The 21,122-nt window shown below is 32.4% G+C and overlaps 1 protein-coding gene across 1 annotated transcript; it reads left to right on the forward strand.

The window, feature by feature from the left end:
• The first annotated feature begins 1,099 nt into the window (after positions 1 to 1,099).
• LOC128667991 (uncharacterized) lies at positions 1,100 to 2,218 on the forward strand. Its single transcript, XM_053740044.1, has 2 exons — positions 1,100 to 1,311; positions 1,847 to 2,218. Exons 1-2 carry the CDS (start codon positions 1,247 to 1,249, stop codon positions 2,115 to 2,117), a joined length of 336 nt encoding a protein of 111 aa, XP_053596019.1. The 5' UTR covers positions 1,100 to 1,246; the 3' UTR covers positions 2,118 to 2,218.
• The last annotated feature ends 18,904 nt before the right edge of the window (positions 2,219 to 21,122 follow it).

Genomic DNA, 21,122 nt, shown 5'->3' on the forward strand with positions numbered 1-21,122 from the left:
GATCCAGGGGATCAGACCGGTGGCCATTATGAATAAAGTCCAAGGGACTCAATTTTAATTAAAAGATCCAGGAGATCAGGCCGGTGGCCAATTTGTTATTGCGAGTCCAGGGGACTAAATAGTTTTCTTTTAAATAAGTTATTGTAATAAAAGTCCAGGGGACTAGTCAGGTTGTAAGAGTATAAAGTCCGGTGGACAGTTTTGATTTTAATAACTTATAGTGAAGTAAAAGCCCGGTGGGTAAAATTGTTATGTGATAAATAAAATTGATAATTATATTAATTAAAATATTGTGCAATAAATTTAATTCCTCATCTTTCCTCACTCTTGTGAAATTCAACGACCCTGAATTTTTTGAAATTAAAATCTCCGGTTCTGGAAGGCCGAGTCTTATCTTCCAGTGGCGCCTTTATTAAGATCAATTAATAAAGGGGCCAAATTTAGCAAGGTTGAAAATTACCCTGTTACATGTTAAAGTTTGAAATTTTAGAACCAAATATAATTAAAGAATGAGCGCTTTTTAAATATTTGTTCACAATTACGTTTAATAAAAAAAAAAGAATCTGGGCATCGTTTGGCCCTGCGGGCCAATCCTGGAACTTCTTGCTGTTTTCGAGCTCAGAGCTCGAAAACATTAGTATACACTGGTCACAAAAATTAAGGGATATAAAAAAAACTCTAAATTTTTAGGTGATTTTCAACATGCTGTAATTCGGTGGAAACCGGTCGTAGAGTAAAAACAAATGAAGCAAATTGTAGCCTCAAGTTTTTAAGGTTGAGATCTGGACTTTAAATTTTTTATCATGTACGGTCCCGGCGTGATCCGAAAAAAACCGACGCAAAAAAAATTTTCCAAATTTTTGCTTGTCTTCAACGAAGTCTATAGGCTTCAATATTTTTTAAGCTATTGCATAGCTTCTATCGCGGGCCTTGAGCGCGGGGACCGAATCCAGAAATTCCGTAACGAAAAAACCTCACGCTCCCCACTCCGACGGGCACGGAGGTGTGGTTTGAAGGCCGTGCATCGTCTGACGTCGTTTCAGTTTGGCAGTCTTCGACACGGCGTTGTGCGTGTGATTAGACGTATTGTACGACTCTACGAAACTCGCACGAATCGAGACGAGCTGCTCCGAAATCGGACGAATACATAAGCAGCTGTTTATGAGAAAGTATATAGGTAAATAGGTATTTATGTACAACAGTGAATAGCTGTGCTTGTAAAATTTGTGTATAAAGTGTTTTGAATATGAATGAACAAAGTGCATTTATTATTAATGAAGAAAGTCACGAAAAAATAGTGAAAGAAAATGAGTGAGTACTCTATATACATACATTTTATTATTATCATAAATGCAGTATTAATTTTGAATTGAAAATATAATACTGCTATAAAGATAACCTAAATTTTTGATATTAAAATGAGCGATATTAAAAGTAGCCCTCTTTTATACATACAAGCACACACACACGCGTATAGTTTAAATTCTCAATTTAGATTCTCAATATGTATATATATATATATATATATATATATATATATATATATATATATATATATATATATAAATTCATTCTTCGTTATGTATATAACAGAAACCATCAAACCAAGCACTTGTACTATTCAGTACCTTTGTTTTTGGTGTATAGATAATGCACATGAATGCCGCGCAGAGAAAGTATATATGATATTATATCTATATAAATGTACATCGCGCGAAATTCGATAATCACTTCTTAATACTGTTATTTTTTTATAAATGAATAATTTTGTTTTGGTGTGTCATTACACTATTTATATCTAATTATTTATACCTATTATTTATACCTAGATATTATCGTTTTATAGAGAAGAAAAGCGTAAAGAGCTAAAAAGAAAAAAAACTAATGCACGTCAAAGGGCATATTATCAGCGTCAGAAAGATTTGAAGAAAAATGAAGAAATAATAAAAACAGTACCAAAATCAAATGCTGAACGTCAAAGGAAATTTCGTCAACATAATGCAGAAAAATCTTCCATGGATATGAAATTTGATTTAATAATAATATTTATAATGATCCACAAGAGTCCACAACAAAATATGGGACCACCATTGACGCGGTATTTTCTAGGTATTTAGAGGATATTAAGTCGCAAACTTATGTTTCTTATTTCAGTTATCATAAACCTATAGTTTCAATGATAAATATTCCTGAATAACCAACAGCTACTGTAAGATAATAAAATCCACATGTATTGTAAAATAATAAAAATATTTTAAACAATATTAACTTTTTATTTATTTAATAAAAGAAAAATTTGTTTTCTTATCGGTCACCACGCTCAAAAAGTGTAACTTGAATTAATATCAAAGAAAAAGAAATACTGCATAAATAAAATAAATAAATAATTATAATTGCATAAGTTGATACAAAATGCTATGCAATAGCTTTACCGCGGCAGTCCCCGAGTGCCACACGTCTTTTTTTTTTTGATAATATGACCTTGTCTCTTTTAGGAAATTTTATGCCCTTTAATTTGCCGCCCTCAAAAAGTCTTTACGATGATTTTGGCGCCAAGTTATCATTGATCAAAGCAAAAAAGTCCATTTCGGATTTGATAATCAATAACTCCGGACATATTGAGCATACAGAGAATAGAAGTAGGTTTCGAAAACTGAAAAACATCCTCTATAAGGCAAAATTAGTGGCTTTTAATGGAAATATTTTTTTTTGAAGTGATAATGTTTATTAAAATAGGTAAAAATACGCATATATAAGGACATTCGGAAATTTTTGTTATAACTTTGGATAGAACGGATGAACAAAGGATACAGTCGGGTTTTTTAATCTCAAAGTGTCTCCAAAAAAACCTTGAAAATTTCAAAGCGCTGCGATTTTTCTTTCTTAGTGTTCCAAAGCTTTAAATTTATCGATTTTTCCGCAAATCGCATAAGGAGCGATTCTTTGGTTTTCAATCATTTCTTTAATGTCAAAAAGTTTTTTTTAGCGACAAGCTTTATGTCTTTAATCAAAAACAGTAATTATTGAAAAAAATTGAAAAAAAAAAATTTTTTTCAAGAAAATTGATTCTTAAAAAGTTTTTGTTTTTCGATTGTTGGCTTTCTTATCACATCGACAATTAATTCTATTAACATCAAAATCATTTCGGAAATGATAAGGAAGCAAAATTAAAAAAAAAAAAAATTTTTTAATCAGATATAAATTTTACATTTATTATTCCGTCAACGATATCTCTTGAACGGATTATCCAATTGAGACGTTCTTGGCAGCAATCGAAAGTTTGCATCGAGTTCTAGAGCTGATTAGATTTTGGAATTAAACGATTCAACAGTTTTCAAAATATCAAAAAAAAAAAAAAAAAACCGAAAAAAAAAATTTTATTTTTTTGTTCTTCTTAAATATCTCAGTCTATTTGACTAAATAATCTAAAACTTTATGGAAATCTAAGTTCAGAAGAAATCTTTTAAATGCCACGAGAATCATCTAAATCAGTTCATTCATTAAAAAGATATAAGGGGTTTACATCCACACACACACACACACACACACACACACACACACACACACACACACATATATATATATATATATATATATATATATATATATATATATATATAATACATAAAATATCCAAGAAGTTAATACATAAAATATCCAAGAAAAATATTGAAAACAGTAATTTGTCGGTAATATTTCTTAAACTGAATGAGTTCCATTGCATTACATGGTGGTCGAAAGAGACTAAAAAAGAGAAGAACTGATATGATTTTTCTGTCTTCCAGCCGGAAAGTGGCAACTTTTGGGCCGCTGTTCGAACGAAGTTGCAACTTTCCGGCTCTACCAAGCAGAAATAGTATATTACATACCTAGGCCAGTAAAATAAGAAAAGTCTCAGAGCACATGTAATTGTTGGCCGAGGCGAAGCCGAGGCTGACAAACGTGGTCTCAGGCTTTCCGTTTTACTGGCCAAGGTGTGTATACTATTTTTCTGCTCGACGAAGCCAGAAAGTTGCAACTTCGTTCAGGACAGCGACCCGAAAGTTGCCACTTTCCGGCCGGAGGGCAGAAAACGTTTTTTTTTTAACATTTTGACGCCGATATCTTTTAAACTAATCAACCGATATTAGCGTTTAATGTTGAAATCGACGCGTTTTATGAATTCTAGAGCTGACTGGAATTTGAAATTGATTGGTTCAGTCGTTTCAAAGATATATGGAAAAAACCTTTTTTAGCATTTTTATCTCCCATGATATTTCTTTGACAAATGATCTGATTTTTATATTTAAAGTGGCAATCGACCTGTTTTCATAAAGTCTAAAACGGATCAAATTTTGAAATCATTTGGTTCAGTTATTTGAAAGATATTTGCAAAAAAACGTTTTTCACCATTTCTTTTTTCGACTATACTTCTTAGACAAATGATCCGATTTTGATGTTCGAGGTGGCAATCAACGCGTTTCAATAAATTTTTAAGCTGATCAGATTTTGAGTCAGTTCAGTTCAGTTGTTACAATGATATTCGCAAAAAACCGTTTTTTACCATTTCTTTCTCCCGTGAAAACTCGAACGAATTATCCGATTGAGATAGCAAAGGCGTCAACCGAAGCGATTTATTAAGTTCTAGTGCTGATTAGATTTTGGAGTCGATTGTTCAAGTCGTTTTTGAAGAATCAATAAAAAACTAAAAAAAAATTTCGGTCTGTCAGTCGACCCTGCGGGTCAGCCCCAAAACTCTTCGAGCGCGAAAATACTTTAGTATGCCTTTCTTTTCGAAAAATAACGTTTTTTACCATTTTTTCTACAACGATATCTCTCAAACAAATTCACCGATTGAGACAGTTGAGGTGGCAATCGACGTGTTTTAGTGAGTTTTAGAGCTGATCAAATTTTAAAATTGATTTATCTAGTCATTTTTGAGAGATTTCAAAATAACTAAAAAAAAAATTTTTTTTTAATTCTTTCGTTAGCGGTTTCTCTTAAACAAATGAACTAATTTCGATGGTTGAGGTGGCATTCGATGCGGCTTACAAAGTTTTAGAGCTGATTTGATTTTGGAATCAATCCATCGAGTGAATTAAAAATTATTCAAAAAAAAAAATTTTGTAAAAAAATTTATTTTTTAAATATCTCCGAACATACCCTACCGATTAAACTCAAAGTTTCAGTGCTAAAAATATTTAATAAGCTTCATTGAATGACACCTTGACGATCCAAATCAGTTCATCCGTTCAAAAGTTACAGAATATTTACATCCATACGTACATATGTATCTACATACACTCGGACATCATCTTGAATTTAGTCAGAATAGTTTCCTAGAACCACAAAACGTCGACATCTGTTGAAATTTCGATTTTGGCAAATCGAGGTAAAAATAATAACTTCTCGAAATTTTTGAATATCATCGATTTTCGTAGCGGGAAGTTAAAAAAAAACTTTTTTTTCGTAACTCAACCCTAGCAGATCCGAATTACGGAAAATTATCGTAGTTTACCATAAATAACCGTAAAGTACCGTAATTTACTATATACAGAATAATTTCCATAATTTACAGTAAATTACGGCACTTTGCGGTAAAGTAGGTAAAATACCGTATTTTACGGCCAATTTGCGGTAAAATTGCGGCAATTCGCCGAGAAATTTTTGGCGATAATGAGGTATTTTACGGCAAAGTGTGGTATTTTTACCGCAAATTTGTTGCAATTTACGGTATCCAGAAGAATTACCGTAAAATACGGCATTTTGCCGTAAATTACGGTGATTTGCGGCAAATCGCGGCAATATACCGAAAATGATGGTAAATTACGGCAAATTGCCCGTAAATTACGGTATTTTGCGGTAAGTGGCGGTAATTCGGATCCACTAGGGTCACCAATATTTTCGAGTCTACATGATCAAATAATTTGTAATTTTCAGGAAAGTTGATGGCTAACAAACTATTTCGCTGGCTGGCTTAACCATCTAAATCGATTTATTAGTTAAAATGTTACAAAGAGTTTACGTACACACACACACACACACACACACACACACACACACACACACACACACACACACACACACACGCACACGCACACACACACTTGAATCTCATTCTGAAAATAGTCAGAATAGCTTTCTAGGACCTCAAAACGTCGCAATCTGATAAAAACTCAATTATTGAAAATCAGGGTGAAAACAATAACTTCCCGATTTTTTTTTTAATTTGCAATTTTCTTAGAGAGAAGTAAAGAAAATTTTTTTTTTTTTTAGTTTTTCATTGATTTCCTACAACCAACTCAAACAATCGACTTTAAAATTTAATCAGCTCTAGAACTTAATAAAACGCGTCGATTGACGCCTTAACCATCTCAATCAGTTAATTCGTTCGAGAGATATCGCGGGAGAAAGAAATAGTAAAAAACAGTTATTTACGAATATCTTCGAAGCAACTCAACCAAACACTTTGGCAATTATTTTCATTATTATACCCTTGTTAGTTCACGGAATTAAGATATCTCGCATACTATTTTAAAAATAATTCAAAGGAGATTAATTCCATACTTTTCAAAAATTTTTTTAGTTCAATAAAAACGAAAAAAAACATCAAAATAGTTTAAAAAACTTTCCTGTCCGTCAAGTGTATGAAACCCGTTGTAACGGGGTAAAATTAAACTAATTCAACTAATTTAAATTTAAATTGTCCTTGAATTCCCCGCGGTTGGTTAATTATCGAAAATCGATTAACCCCGTGATCTAGTTTATCGACTGGTCCCCGGAAAACGCCAATTTTGGAGGCTCATCCTCCCTCCCTAATTAGAAACTAATAAGAGTGGGAAAACCCACGAAAATTGCCGAAAGGTCGCGGACGAAGATATATTAGTGAGTGCTCGGGGTGACTCGACACACAGCCGAACGGACCGGCGATCGAACTGGACGGAAGACAGCGCGCTGGAAAACAGGTAAATATACTAGCACTGGAGAGGTTAAAGTGGAACCTTCCAGCAGCTACAGAACTGAGAAATATAATTAATTGTGTATCCGGCCGGATGCCGATACACCAAATTACATGTCGCTAATTTGTATTGAATTTTTGCAGATTTGTTCGTTTGATAAATTTGGAGAGTTGGGAGAAATCTAATAACCTGCAACAGGAAATCAGCGGGAGGTCGGAGAGATAGAGAGAGAGAGAGAACCCCACGAGAGATTAAGAACAACAGAGAGTGTATCGAGGTAAATGGACTATCGGCAGTGGCCATAATTTATAAATAATTAAGATTGATAAAAAATTAAGTTATTATTCGTGGGCAGTCGCCGATTCCGAGGTTATTTATAAGGAATAAGAGAAGTCTCGGCAGAAGCCAGAGTTCTTTTATTAATTAGTTTCGCGGTCCGTCGGATAAAATTCTCGGCAGAGAGGCCAGAATTTTGAATTATCAATTTCTAAGATTGGGGAAAAATTTCTCGGCGTGGAGCCAGAAATTATAATAGTTATTTAGTCATTGTTATATAAGAAATTAATCGATAATAATCAATAAGGAAATTATATATATACATAAGAATTAATGAGACTGAAAAAAGATTCCGTAATCAAGTGCTGTGAAAAGTGATAAGAAAAGATTGAGAATTCAATAAATTAAATAAAAATTGAGTAGAATAAATTGATGTCAGTAAAATTAGTAAAATTTTGAAAAAATCTAAAGTTTAACGTGAAGGTAGAAAAGACGCGAAATCGAGAGAGATAGACTGAGACACGCGAAGTAGAGAAGGATAGCGTCAGTTACACGAGAAAAAAATCTATTACTTGATGGGATATTTTACTGGAAAAATTTGGTGAATTAAAATAAATGATTATATAAAAGAGGAAATTGAAATTAACTAAATTAAGTAAATTTAAAATGTTAGTGAGAAATTTTTAAGAAAATTAAATTCTGTGTGTGTGTGAATTAAGTCTAGTGGACAGAAAATAGATTAATTAAACGCGCGCGTGTGTGTGTGTGTGTGTGTGTGTGTGTGTGTGTGTGTGTGATAGGCATCAGGCCAGTGGCCAACTAAATATTTTAATTTACAAAGTCCAGGGGATTCAGTAATTAATGTAATAAAGTCCGGTGGACTCCTTAGTAATAAAATAATTATCAGTGAAGTAAAACCCGGTGGGGTAAAATTGGTTGTGATAAATAAAGTTGTTAATTATATTAATAAAAATATTGTGTAATAAATTTAATTCCTCATCCTTTCTCACTCTTATAAAATTCAACAACCCTGAAATTTTCTAAATTTAACATCTCCGGTTCTGGAAGGCCGAGTCTTATCTTTCAGTGGCGCCCTTATTAAAATCAATTAATAAAGGGGCCAAATTTGACAAGGTTGAAAATTATCCTGTTACACCGTATACATTCCCGTCCGGCATCAATGTAAAAAAGATGACATAATGTTATCCAAAAAAATGTTACCTTTAAGAGCTCAGAAAAATGTTATCGTTTTGATAACTTTATGTTGAGGTCATTTAAAAAAAATCTGAAAGTTAACAAAATGATAACTATTTATGTTTGTCTCTAGAACATCAAGAAAATAACTTTATTATGAGACTATTATAACCTCAACTTTCGTCAGCTAATGTCATTGTAACCTGTAAGTACCAATGATTATAAACATTATTTGTTGATTTTGTTCTTGAATAATTACTGTAATTAGTTATTATAAATACAATAGCAAAGTGTCGAAAAGAAAAAATTTTAAAAATTTATATAAAGGTCAAAAAAATAAACGAATACGTTGTTTTTGAAATAAAATACATAATTTTGAAATTCTCCTAGTGATGAAAGTGAAACAGTAGAAAATAATTCATGGTTTGTGAGTAATAATATATCTTATGATGAATCGGATGATTTTGATAATGAAAGAAATATTAATACAGACAATAATATTGATAGCGAAAAACTTAATGAAAATGAAATAAGTAATTACAGTTCTGCCAGTGAAACTAGTGGCAATTCTGACTCACGCATATTATCGATTTGTAATCAAATAAAAAATAATGCTTTGACTGATTTTAATATATCACGTGAAACTCCTAAAAATATTAAAAATATCGAATCAAGAAGAAATCAGTAATCTACCTGATTCTTGGACCTCACTTGGTACACCGGAAACACCAATAGCAACTCGTGAAGTTGTTCCTCGTCAATATTTTCATTACGGATTAAAAAATGCCTTGACTGATCAATTGAGAATTATTGATTATTATACTCTTCTGGACTTGATTGTCATTAATATTAATATCGATAGGCTGCCGATTGCTAAAAGTTCGACGAGTCAACTTTATCCTATTTTTGCGCGAATTCATCCCAAAGTTTCTCAGCCATATGTAATTGGGATATATCATGGATATGAAAAACCCACATTGTTGTCATTATGATCTCCGTAAACTGATTTCTTCAAGATCTCTAAAAAATGTAATCTTTCTGACGTCTAACCGATGAGCTCTTAAAGATACCCTCAGATGGCTTGTAAGAGGCTTTTCTAATATCTTTCTGATATCTTCGGAATAACTATTTCGGATGTCAGATCAGAAAAATGTTATCTTAAAGAGCTCTGTACAGTCAACATCATGGATTTGGACCGTACCTGGTTACAAGCGTACCAACGAACTTTTCTACATAGCAAACTCTGTGTATGAATGTATCTAAATAATATATTTCTATGCACTTATAATTACACAAAATACATTTATGTTGTAATGGTTTTCCCTGATCAATTTTATCCAAGTAAAATAATTCTAACTTGTACAAATAGTTAAAAAAATATATCATTTATAAAATATTTCCAAATGCGACATCTTTATGTAAAATAAATATATGTAAATTTTCTATAGGATAATAAAAATACAAGCTAAAGAAGGCAGATACCATCCAAACTACCTGCACCGAAATGCAATGTGAGCTGTTTTACACATTTAAAATACTGAAATAACACAAATATGCTAATTTTCACTATTACAAGAGTTCAAAAATTATTTGTAAATCTTAGATAAACCTTTCTAATGCCAGCGTCCATCATACGGTATTATGTAAAATTACTTATATTTATTAGAAAAATTTATTGTAGAATTTTATATTATTTTTATCAATTTCGTACATTTTGATTGCAAGTTCCGGATAGATATCTCACGTTAGAGACAAAAACTCATACAGAAAATTTAATCCGCCGTGTAGCTGAACATGAGGAAAAAATTTAATTATAGATATTCAATAGATATTTAATGTGCAAGCACTTGGAGCTTCGAAAAATGTGTGGAGCCGCGAATATGGACAATGACCAATTTCACTTTCATCGAAACAATTGATAATTCATACATTGTTTTTTATTGGTAATTTATTTTTTTTTTTTAACAATTTAATTATAAATTTCAATTTTCCCGGGTGTACGGGGGCACTCTAGTGCTCCGGGTGGGGGGTCCGAACACACCACAAGTTCTCCACCTAACGACTAAGTCACTGTCAGCTTTTAGCGCCACTATTTACAAACTAGTCTATTTTCACGCCGATACTTACCCGCTCTGATGACTGTACATGCATTTTTTATTTTATTGTGCTAATTATTTTTTTTTTCATTGAGATGTATATCTGAGAATTATTTTATGATGGAAAAATTTTGAAATAGAAAAATTTTGCATTGAAATGTACAGCTATAGAAAAGTTTTTTGACATGAATAATCAAACATACATTTTTATTATCCTATAGTAAATTTACATATATTTATTTTACATAAAGATGTCGCATTTGGAAATATTTTATAAATGAAATATTTTTTTAACTATTTGTACAAGTTAGAATTATTTTACTTGGATATAATTGATCAGGTAAAACCATTACAACATAAATGTATTTGGTGTAATTTTAAGTGCATAGAAATATATTATTTAGATACATTCATACACAGAGTTTGCTATGTAGAAAAGTTCGTTGTTACGCTTGTAACCAGGTACGGTCCAAATACATGATGTTGACTGTATGTCATCTTTCTGCCGGACGGGTTGTAACTTGTGAAAAAATCCAGTAATTCAATCAAATTTTTTCTTTAAGAGCAGTTTTCGGTTCCACATTGCCGATCAAGTTTAATAAAACTTTGTCCAAAGAATTAACTTAGAAAAACTCCACAGAATTTAATGAAAATTCACATACGTCTTTAGGATATTGTTATTTATTAGGAGGGTAGTTTCTTTTGTTGATTAATATGAGAAAAAAAAAAAAGGAATCTTTCGAGAAGCCATAACAAAAATCTACAGCAGATACCTACTCAATATCAACTCTTTTAATTATGAAATAATATTTTTTATCGTGAAATGGTCATAAAGACCAAGTACCTGAAATCCAAACACGTTTACCTGATAGACATTTTATTTTGATTAGGTTTTATAATTAAATTCTTTGAACAAAAAAAAGTAATTGGTAAGATTATGATGAGGACAGAAAAGTTATAACAAATATGGCGTCAGCTGATTTTTTTTTTTTTCATAAAAATAAAATGAAAGGTTAAGCTACTTGACTTATTCACCCCAAACTTTAACACATTATAACACTTGGTTTTTTTTGAGTGTTACATGTACAAAGAAATAAAAACTATATATACATATATCTTACTATTTATCAGTCTTAATTCTCATATTTTCGTACTACCAATTTTGTCACTTCATATGCACTGTGCTCAAGACTTTATTCGTATTTAAACCTTTGTAATTTTTAGCTTAAACTATAAGACTCGAGTAATACAAATACATTATAAAATTTTTCCTCAAATATTTACAATATGTAATTATTTGTTCATGCTTAACATAGTGCTTTGTTACAGATATTTAAACTATAAAATTATATATTTAATTAGAATATTCTTACTGGTCCATATTTTGTTGTGTTATCACTTGCTTAAGGCACCACCAATAATCATTTTTATCTGACTCTTAAACATAGAGCTCGGCTGATACTTATTGAAAACACTGGATGAACAATCACATCATCCGTTAGCTCCCTTATTTACATTAGACATTATAAGATACCACAGTAAAAAGCTAAGATTACGGTGCTTTTTAACTCTGTTCTAAATCCGTGCCCGTATGGTATTGATTAATTTAGCTATCGGAACCAATCCTCTTGGATGCATCAGCTGTAAGAAGTTTTCTATTTGGTGAGGTGGAAATATTTTTTCTTTGATCATTTTGTCTCTAGCCGCTTTGTGAATTTTTCATTGCCAGAATATGTGATTCGCACTTTCGCTCGCCTCACCACAATCACACATGTTAAAATCTACTATCTTTAGCTTATACAATTATACAAACTGTCTCTTAATGAAGTATGCCCACTTCTCAGTCTGTTAATCGAGAAAATAGACCTTCTTTGGAATCGGTGATCGGAAAACCACGGTTGCGTACTTTGTCTGTAAAATTCTTCAATGTACCTGATACCTCGTACTTTTTTAATACACCATTTATGCAAGTCTCTTTTCATCTCTTCTTTTCACTTTGCTTTGAAGTCGGAGCAAAGTATTCCTGATGCAGAATCCCTACTTTTCGTTATGCTTTCCTTGGCTGCTTCATCAACTATTTCATTCAAAGCAATACCAGTATGATCAGGTACCCAGTAAAACTTTACGGTTTTGCCTTGGGTTTTAATTACATTCAGCCTTTCTTTTGCTTCAAAAACTATTGGAGATTTCTTTCCCAAATTTTTAAGTGATCCCAAAACTATCAGGGCACTTTTTGAGTCCGAGAAAACTGTGAATGCTTTTTCTGGATTCGCTATGATATCTTCTAATACGGATACAATTGCCATTACCTCTGCTGTGAAGATGGACGCCAGATGTGATGTCCTGCCAAGCGCTGACTCCCTATCAGCAGCTCCAACGAAAGCAAAACCTGCAAACTTTTTATTTTTCATCTTGGACCCATCTGTGAAGTATGCAGTTGACTTTATCAATGTTTCTTGAAATAAGTGTTCAAAGGTTTCATTTACTTTTGTCGCTTCTTTCAACTTTTCTCCTTCCTGGACGGAAACTTCTGCTCCTAGTATAACTGATTTGTACGCATATTTGTAACAGCTATCTTTATTACTATTAATTATTAGATGCTCAATCTTCATAATGTCTTTATAATATTCAATAATGCTCGGTGTCTTATCTTTAAATATTCTTGTTGGGATTTCCCTTATTTCTACTAATTCTTCTACGATTGGAATAAGAGGGTGGTTAGCATTAGATATGGCTCGACATAGATGGTTCTTGTATAAATACCTGAATCTGATCTCTAGAGGAGGTTAAAGAGCTTCTGCCAGTATTACATTAGTTGGGGTTGATTGTCTGTACCCCAACGCTGTTCTCAGTGCTCAAAATTGTAATCTGTCCAACTTTGTTCTTTGTGCGTTCGTTAATGTAAAGAGGAATGTTTTTTTAAATTGGCGGCAAATTCGTGCAGCAAATTTTCAGTAGTTTCAAAGTCAAATTACTGTCAATTTCAATCTAAAGTAGCTATTCGGAGTTCTTCAATTTAATTTTATTTAAGCTAATTGGTAAAAAATTGACATTAGTTTGATTGAAATAGTTATCAAGTTTTTTCTTCTACTTATGACAATTCGCATGCAACTCACAACAATTTCAAGTAAAACTAAAGTAAGATGTATAGTTTTTTCTGTAGTATTTATGCAAAATCGGGGCTAATTGTAAGGATATTCCCTAGTTGTACAGTTTACTTAGCAAAATTTGAGTTGCGAAAGTTTCCTCGAAATTTTCGTCAAATGTTCGTCAACTTCAGGCTCTTCCGTTATTGACGAGAATTTGCATAAAACTTGCGATACAATTTGACGTAAACTTACTACCCGAATTCGAATCCAAGTTTATTTTTAAAGTCGTAGACAAAATACCGTTAAAAACGGAAAAGCCCGAAGTTATCAGACATTTGACGAAAATTTCATGGGAACTTTTATTAGTGTTTTTTTCTAGTAATCAAAAAGTGACCTCTAAATTAAGGAAAAATCAACCACTAATTTTTTTTCCAAGTTTTGATATCAAATTTTCGGCCAATTCGGACAGCAAACTTCGATAATTTTAATTATCAAATTACTATCAATTTCAAACTGAGGTGACTTTTAGGGTTATTTGGTACATCTAACATTGTGGCGCTACCTGTCAATACCTTATTAGCAAAATTTGAAAATCGGGTTTTTAACGAATGAAAACATATAATTATTTTTAATCGGAAGATTTATTATCGTTATACAAAAAAAAATATTATTTTTATTGAAGACTACTAATGGCAAATCTAGTTTCTTAATTACATTTTTATTATGAATAAATTACTGTTTTCTTTGTTTTAACCGGCAATCATCGACAAACGATTTCCTAGTGATTTTAATGGAAAAATTAATAAAATATCGAAGTAGAAGGGTGAAATGAAAAAAATTAAAGGCTAATTTTTATTTACTTTTTCATAATTAAGCAATTAACTTACAAACAACTTTGATAAACCGACATTGATCGACAAACGATTGCAATCAGAATAAATCAGATCGGTTTACATTGAGTTGGTTTATAATGAGGAGTTAAGTAAGTGGAGCTGAGATATACAACTTCAGCCATAAGCGATTTCTGATAATCAAGTTGGAAGCGAGCTAGTGGCAACCAACTGCAGCAACTTGTTATCAAGTTGGCCGCAAAGATCGTTGGCATTTCCATAAATTGACGGCAATCAGTCGCCTATTTTCTGAGAATATGTGTGCCAATAGCTGACATTCCCTTAGTTGACAGGGTTGACAGAAAGTTGACTTCAATTTTCTCAGAAAGTTGGCGTCAGGTTGCGGCAATCGATTATCGTCAACTTTCTAAGAATGTTGGTAACTACTTGTAGTCAATAATAACGTCAAAATTTTGAATTTCGTTCTATTGTATATAAAGTTATATCCGCTAAACAGTACCAAAATCGGGTAACTTAGTGCTATATATATATGTATGTACAGATATAAATGTAGATCAGTTGAAGTATGTTTACGTAGTAATTGCGTCAAAAATACGTATAATTATCTCTAATTAAGTAATTATTATTGATTAACAATTAATGATGCATCAGATAATTTAAAAAATTTTCAAATTATAATCCGTGATTAACTTTCTTACGTTCTATCTAGCTACCCGCAATGTATATATTTAAAAATTACCTCTCTAATAAGGGATCTACAATGTATATATATATATAAATTAGTGCTATCTACAGATCAATTAAATTATCATTTTTAATTAGTAATTGCGTTGAAAATATGTATAGATCTCTAATTAATACTTTATGATTGACAAACAATGAATTATGCGTCAAATAATACTAAAAATTGAAAAATATAATAACACTACAGAAAAAAAATAAATCCTACCAAAAACAGATTCTCTGTATAAAGTCGCGCCAAGTACACGTTTAAAATTTTTTAAAAGTAAAAAAAAAATTATTTTTTACAATAAAAAAAGTCAAATCGAAAAAATACCAAGTACCTAGTATGATGCGAAATCATAACAAACATTTTCATAAAATTTAAAAAAAAAAATTGTATAACATAATTTCAATGTACTTGGTGTGCGTTACTACATGTACTCAAGCAAAATTAATTTCCAATAAAATCAAATATGTTTTTTTTTACTCTTTTGTAAGCACACCAAGTACATTAAAATTTTGTTATACAATTTTTTTTTGAAATTTTATGGAAATTTTTGTTATGATTTCGCATCATACTAGGTACTTGGTATTTTTTCGATTTGATTTTTTTTTTTTGTAAAAAATAATTTTTTGTTTACTTTTAAAAAATTTTAAACGTGTACTTGGCGCGACTTTATACAGAGAATCTGTTTTTGGTGGGATATTTTATTCTTGCCAGAACTAAGGCTTCGTAAATTTTCAAAAGAACCGTTGGATCCACTCCGCTCCAAGTAGATCGCAGGAAATTGATTATTGCAATTGGTTTATCACATTTCTTCACAATTACGTCCACTTGCTTCTGCCACTGTAGCGAGGATTCCAGAAAAAGCCTCCGAAACTTGACCTCTTTAACAGCCTCGACCACTTTTCTGTCAATGTAAATGATCCACATCTTATTATTGATTTACTTCTAGTTACCAAATGTACACAGTTTGCATTTTTCTGGTACTCGTTGTAGCCCATACGAATTCAAGAATTCAGTTATTTTTCTCGCACATTTTTCCATTATTTTTATCTCTTCTTCCAAGTTCTTCGTTTTAAGTGCGACTGTCGTGTCATCGGCGAATTGGCTAATTCTGCAGTCTTCTACTTCTTGGTTCTCCAAGCTTATCATGTAAATGGCATACAGTCCCCTACATACCAGTCTAATGTCGTCTATCACATCATAGCTGATCCACAGTCGGCGTTCAGATTCCAGGTTGTATAGAAAGATGACCATTCTTCGGGGTAGACCTAATTCTACAAGTATCTTAACTAGGATTTTAGCTATCACATTATCGTAGGCACCTCGTATATCTATAAAAAGTCCTATTGCATATTTCCTGTCGTAGTTAGCCTTTAATGTTTCGGAGAATAGTATAGTCTCGTTATCAATACACAGACGGTTCTTTCTAAACCCGAACTGGCTTCCTGGTAGTTTGATGTTGTGCTCCAACCACCATCTGAGTCTGTTATTAATCATCCTCTCTAGAAGGTTTAGTAAGCATGATGCTAGCGATATTCCCCATATATCTGGTTAAGCAATTCCAGTGATACTTGGCGCAGTTCCGCTGAGAGCATCCTAATAATTTTGTAATCTATTCCATCTATTCCTGGCGATGAGTTGATTCGAGATCCTAAGATAAACATGTCTAATTCATCAGTACAGAATGGAGTCAGGGCTTTATCTCTGTGAACATGCTCGAATGATAGTTGGTTTGGTTGAATAGTCGATGGACAAAGTGAGTCGATCGCGGTATAGACTCTCGCAATTGTTTCTTCATTATATTCATTTGGACAGTCTGGATTATTCCATCTATTTCTGAAAGCCTTAATTTTACCCCAAATATATGTTGGATTTGTATGTTTAGTTAGCGAGTCTAGGAACTTTAGCTTACTCTCTTTCTTTATCTTATTTAATTCAATTTTCGCCCTCACTTCTGCTTTCTTATATTCCAAGAAGTTCCTTTGTGACGGAAATTCTTTCAACCGACGAAGGGCGGCTATCCTCAATCTTATCACGCGTTCGCAATATTGTCCTCCTCTATCCTTTCTGATAAAATCAAATCCTCTAATCACTACTTTATTTTTCTCTTTCAGCCAAGTTTCCGAAAGGAGTAGTACGACTACTTTTCCTGCTCTAAGCTGGATCTCTGATAACTTATCCTTAAGACTCTGACAGATCCATTACACTATTTTGAGTGTACCCATTTCCACTGTATTGGTTTGTGCGTTGCCCTGAGCAGATGACAACGGTATTCCTATCTCTGCAACATTTCTGATATCTTTAAGTCTTTGATCCGCTGATTGTTTATTATTTACTCGTTTCTCTGTACTTGGATTCTCGAAGTGTAACTGCACTGTTTTTAGAATTCTGGACCACAATTTCTCACTATCTGAAATCGTGTTGATGATTCCAAGTAGTTTGACAAAGGCATTTAATCCTCCTTGATTGGCATTCCCTGCATTGCTACTGTTGGTTACTTTATGCTGTCCCCATTGCCGCAACCTCTCTTGGTCTAGATCTCTTTTATTACCTAGCTCTGGAAAGTTAAAGAACTTTTTAAAAGGTACATGACCTATAGAATGCTGATTATTTGTTAGCTGTTTTTTAGCGTCTGTATATAAAAAATTATCGTATGCCATTATCCTATTTATTTCTTTGGCTTCTTGTATTTTAATACAATCCTTGTGTAATGATCTATGTTATTCTTTACAGTTCACACAGCGTGGGGTTTTCTGACATCCTTCATCAGTTTGGTGTTTCTCATCTCCACATATTAGGCAGCGTTCAATGTCCCTAAAAAATTTGTGATTGTGTTCCAGTTTGCCACACTTGAAACATTGGTGAATTGATGGTATTAAAGGGACGACACTAGTTCTGTCTTTCATTAGACTTACGTGGCTAGGTAACTTAGGACATCTAGTAGTAATACATACCGACTGTGTTTCTTCCCACTTACTTTTTCCATTTACCTTACAGTTTTTTTCATACGATACACGTCAACAATTTTTATACCTTGATTTTCTTCATTGATGGTGTTTTTGATGTCCTCTGGCGGAAAATCCCAGAGTATTTTTCTGATGATTCTTTTCTTAAACAATCTTTTCTTCGGAATAAATGCTCTGAAACCTTTTTCTTTCAACATAGTACTTGATATAATTTGGTTAGCTGCACTTCTAGTTTCACATGTAACTATCCAAATCCATTTCGTCAGTTTTTCAATCTTATCATATTTGTTGCCCGAGTTCGTTAGCACGCGACATACTTCGAGTAACATCATTGGATTTTTTTGCTAGGCCGCTTTTTTCAGGTATACGCTGAACGGTCCTTTCAGGAACTTTTTTTTTTGGAAGACATTCTCTTCCATATTTTAACTCTTCTACGGTTTTATTTCCTGTTCTCTTGTCTTCTTTATTCCCTATGCTTGTTTGTGTCATATAGTCTCCCTCGATGAAATTGTCTGTCTTTGAGGATCGCCGTTTGTCTTCATCCTCTTGTGCTCTTTTTCCACTGAACTTCTGCTACGGTTTCACACGTCTTTTCCCTTTGGTATCTTAGCCTCCTCTAGTAAACTCAAAAACAATTGCAGGTACGTTAATTCATCGTTCCCATGAATGTTTCTATGCTCGTCTCTATTCACACTTATTTCTATCTCTCTCCTCCCATCCCCTATAGGATCAACCGAGTGTTCCCAACTTACTTTCATACCGATCTTCTACTCTTTACTAATTTGATCTCACGATTATCCAAATTCCACTGACAAAATTCGATAAAAAATTTCTTACTCCAACGTCAATTCCACATGTTTACATTACACAAATTCCAGCTGATTTCTCTTTTGTTTTTAAGAACAGGTGCCATCTACAGTATATAACTACGACTATCATTATAAATTGTGAATTGTTAATAAAGAGGAAAAAAATTTTTTACCCGATTAATATAAACTACTATGGCTTCAGTATGCAGGACATATTTACTGGAGTTTGGTTATGAGCGAGAGAAATTATTATTTTAATTAATGTGAAGGATAAATATCAAAAATAATGCATACTTAATAAAAAAAAATACAATAAGTGAAACTAAAGTGAGTCAAGTGCGTGACATTATAAATAGAAAAAAGAGAGTTGAAAATGTCGTAGAAACGTAAACACTTATTAAGGTTATGAACGGACAAATAAATATTAAAAATGATTGTAATCCCACGAAGACTTGATAGAAGGAGGACGCTTCAACAATAGAATCAATTTTATCAAGCCAAATTTTTTTATTTTGACTACGTGCAGTTAATGACTCTTGTAACCGGGCAGCAGCGTACGACCTGAGAATGTGGCTCTCTCGCTGACTTATTCTCCACTGTTGCTCTGTCTCTCTCTCTCTCTCTCCTTCTTTGCTCTGATTACCAAGTGCAGCCTAGTCTCTGCTTTTGAAATTTGGGACTGACTTCGCGCAGCAGGTGACCGTAAATTGGTAATTGGGTATAATTAGGTGGGGTCAACAGAGGTTGCGAGCTGAGATGAGTTGACCCGAGACGACACTCAAGTTGGAGAATCGTAACTTATCAGTCACAAAAAATTTCCTTCGCTCTGCTTTTTTGAAAACCTTTTTGAGTTAAAACTTTATTTTGTACGTCAATAAGCGATGTTGCACTTTATAAACCTAATTTGAACAATATATTTGTAATTTGTTGTCTGGTCATAAAAGACCGAAGTGCTTTGAGTGACTTTGTGTGGTTTCCACAACCTGCTGATGCCGATTCCAGGAGTTCCAGGGACCATTCGACTACAAAACCACCAGGACGAACTAACTAATGAACCGTCGACCAATCCCATCAGTAAGTCGGCCATCATTCAGATAAGATTTCCAACGAATTTTATTCATATTCATATACAATAATTCTCTCTCTTCAACGTAGCATAATTTTTATTACTTATAAATTGTACTTCCCACGTCCAATAATTCTCACGCATTTAAATAATCAATTAACTTTATACTGGACGCTAAATCTTAATTAATAAATTATAAAATAAAATCAATAAAAGGGGAAACTATTGTGTAAATAAAATTGGGATTTGGTTAAATAAAATTTATAATATATAATTGCTCGATAAAAAATTTTTAGATCCAAGCATATATGATTGGATCCAAACAGTTAGATATGCTTGGATCCAAATTTTGGCGCCATCCAAGCGGATCCTAACAGATCTGACAATATCCAAAGAGATATGACAATATCTAAGTATATCCAAACAGATCTTAAAATATCAAACGAGATCCAAATACATCTTAAAATATCCAAAGGGATCCAAACAATCTCACTATATCCACGAATACATTAGTGTTTTCAAGCAGATCTGCGTAAATGTCGATTTTTAAATAAATCTACATAGATTTAAGCGCAAATATCTAAAGAAGTTTAACTACATTCGAATGAGTGCATATACAAATATATTATACATTAGACCATTTTAAAAACAATATCTACTCATATCTTGGATCTTATTGTTATTACCTCTTAATGCTATTGATGAACCTATGTATAACATATATCAAAAGTCAATTGATATTTAAGTCAAAAAAAATAGATGAATACTTCAGAAACATTGATCAAACTGATTTATTTTATTTATTCATTACAATATCAAGTATAAGATTTAAATAACGTATATATCAAAATCAGTAAGAAAAAAAAATTCTTTTAATTTTCGTATATAACTCAGATATTCGTGTATAATTAGACAAAAAAAAACTCTATATTTAATTTCTTATTCGCAGTGGAACCCCGACAGTTCGACAATTCAGGAACCTTACCTGTATTTGAATATTATTGGATCTGATCGAATATGACTGCATATAGACACACATTTTTGAATATAGTCGTAAATTCTTGGATATACGTCTATCTGCTTGGATATAAATTATTTTTGCATCTA

This window comes from Microplitis demolitor, chromosome 1 (genome assembly GCF_026212275.2).
Source record: "Microplitis demolitor isolate Queensland-Clemson2020A chromosome 1, iyMicDemo2.1a, whole genome shotgun sequence".
NCBI lineage: Eukaryota > Metazoa > Arthropoda > Insecta > Hymenoptera > Braconidae > Microplitis > Microplitis demolitor.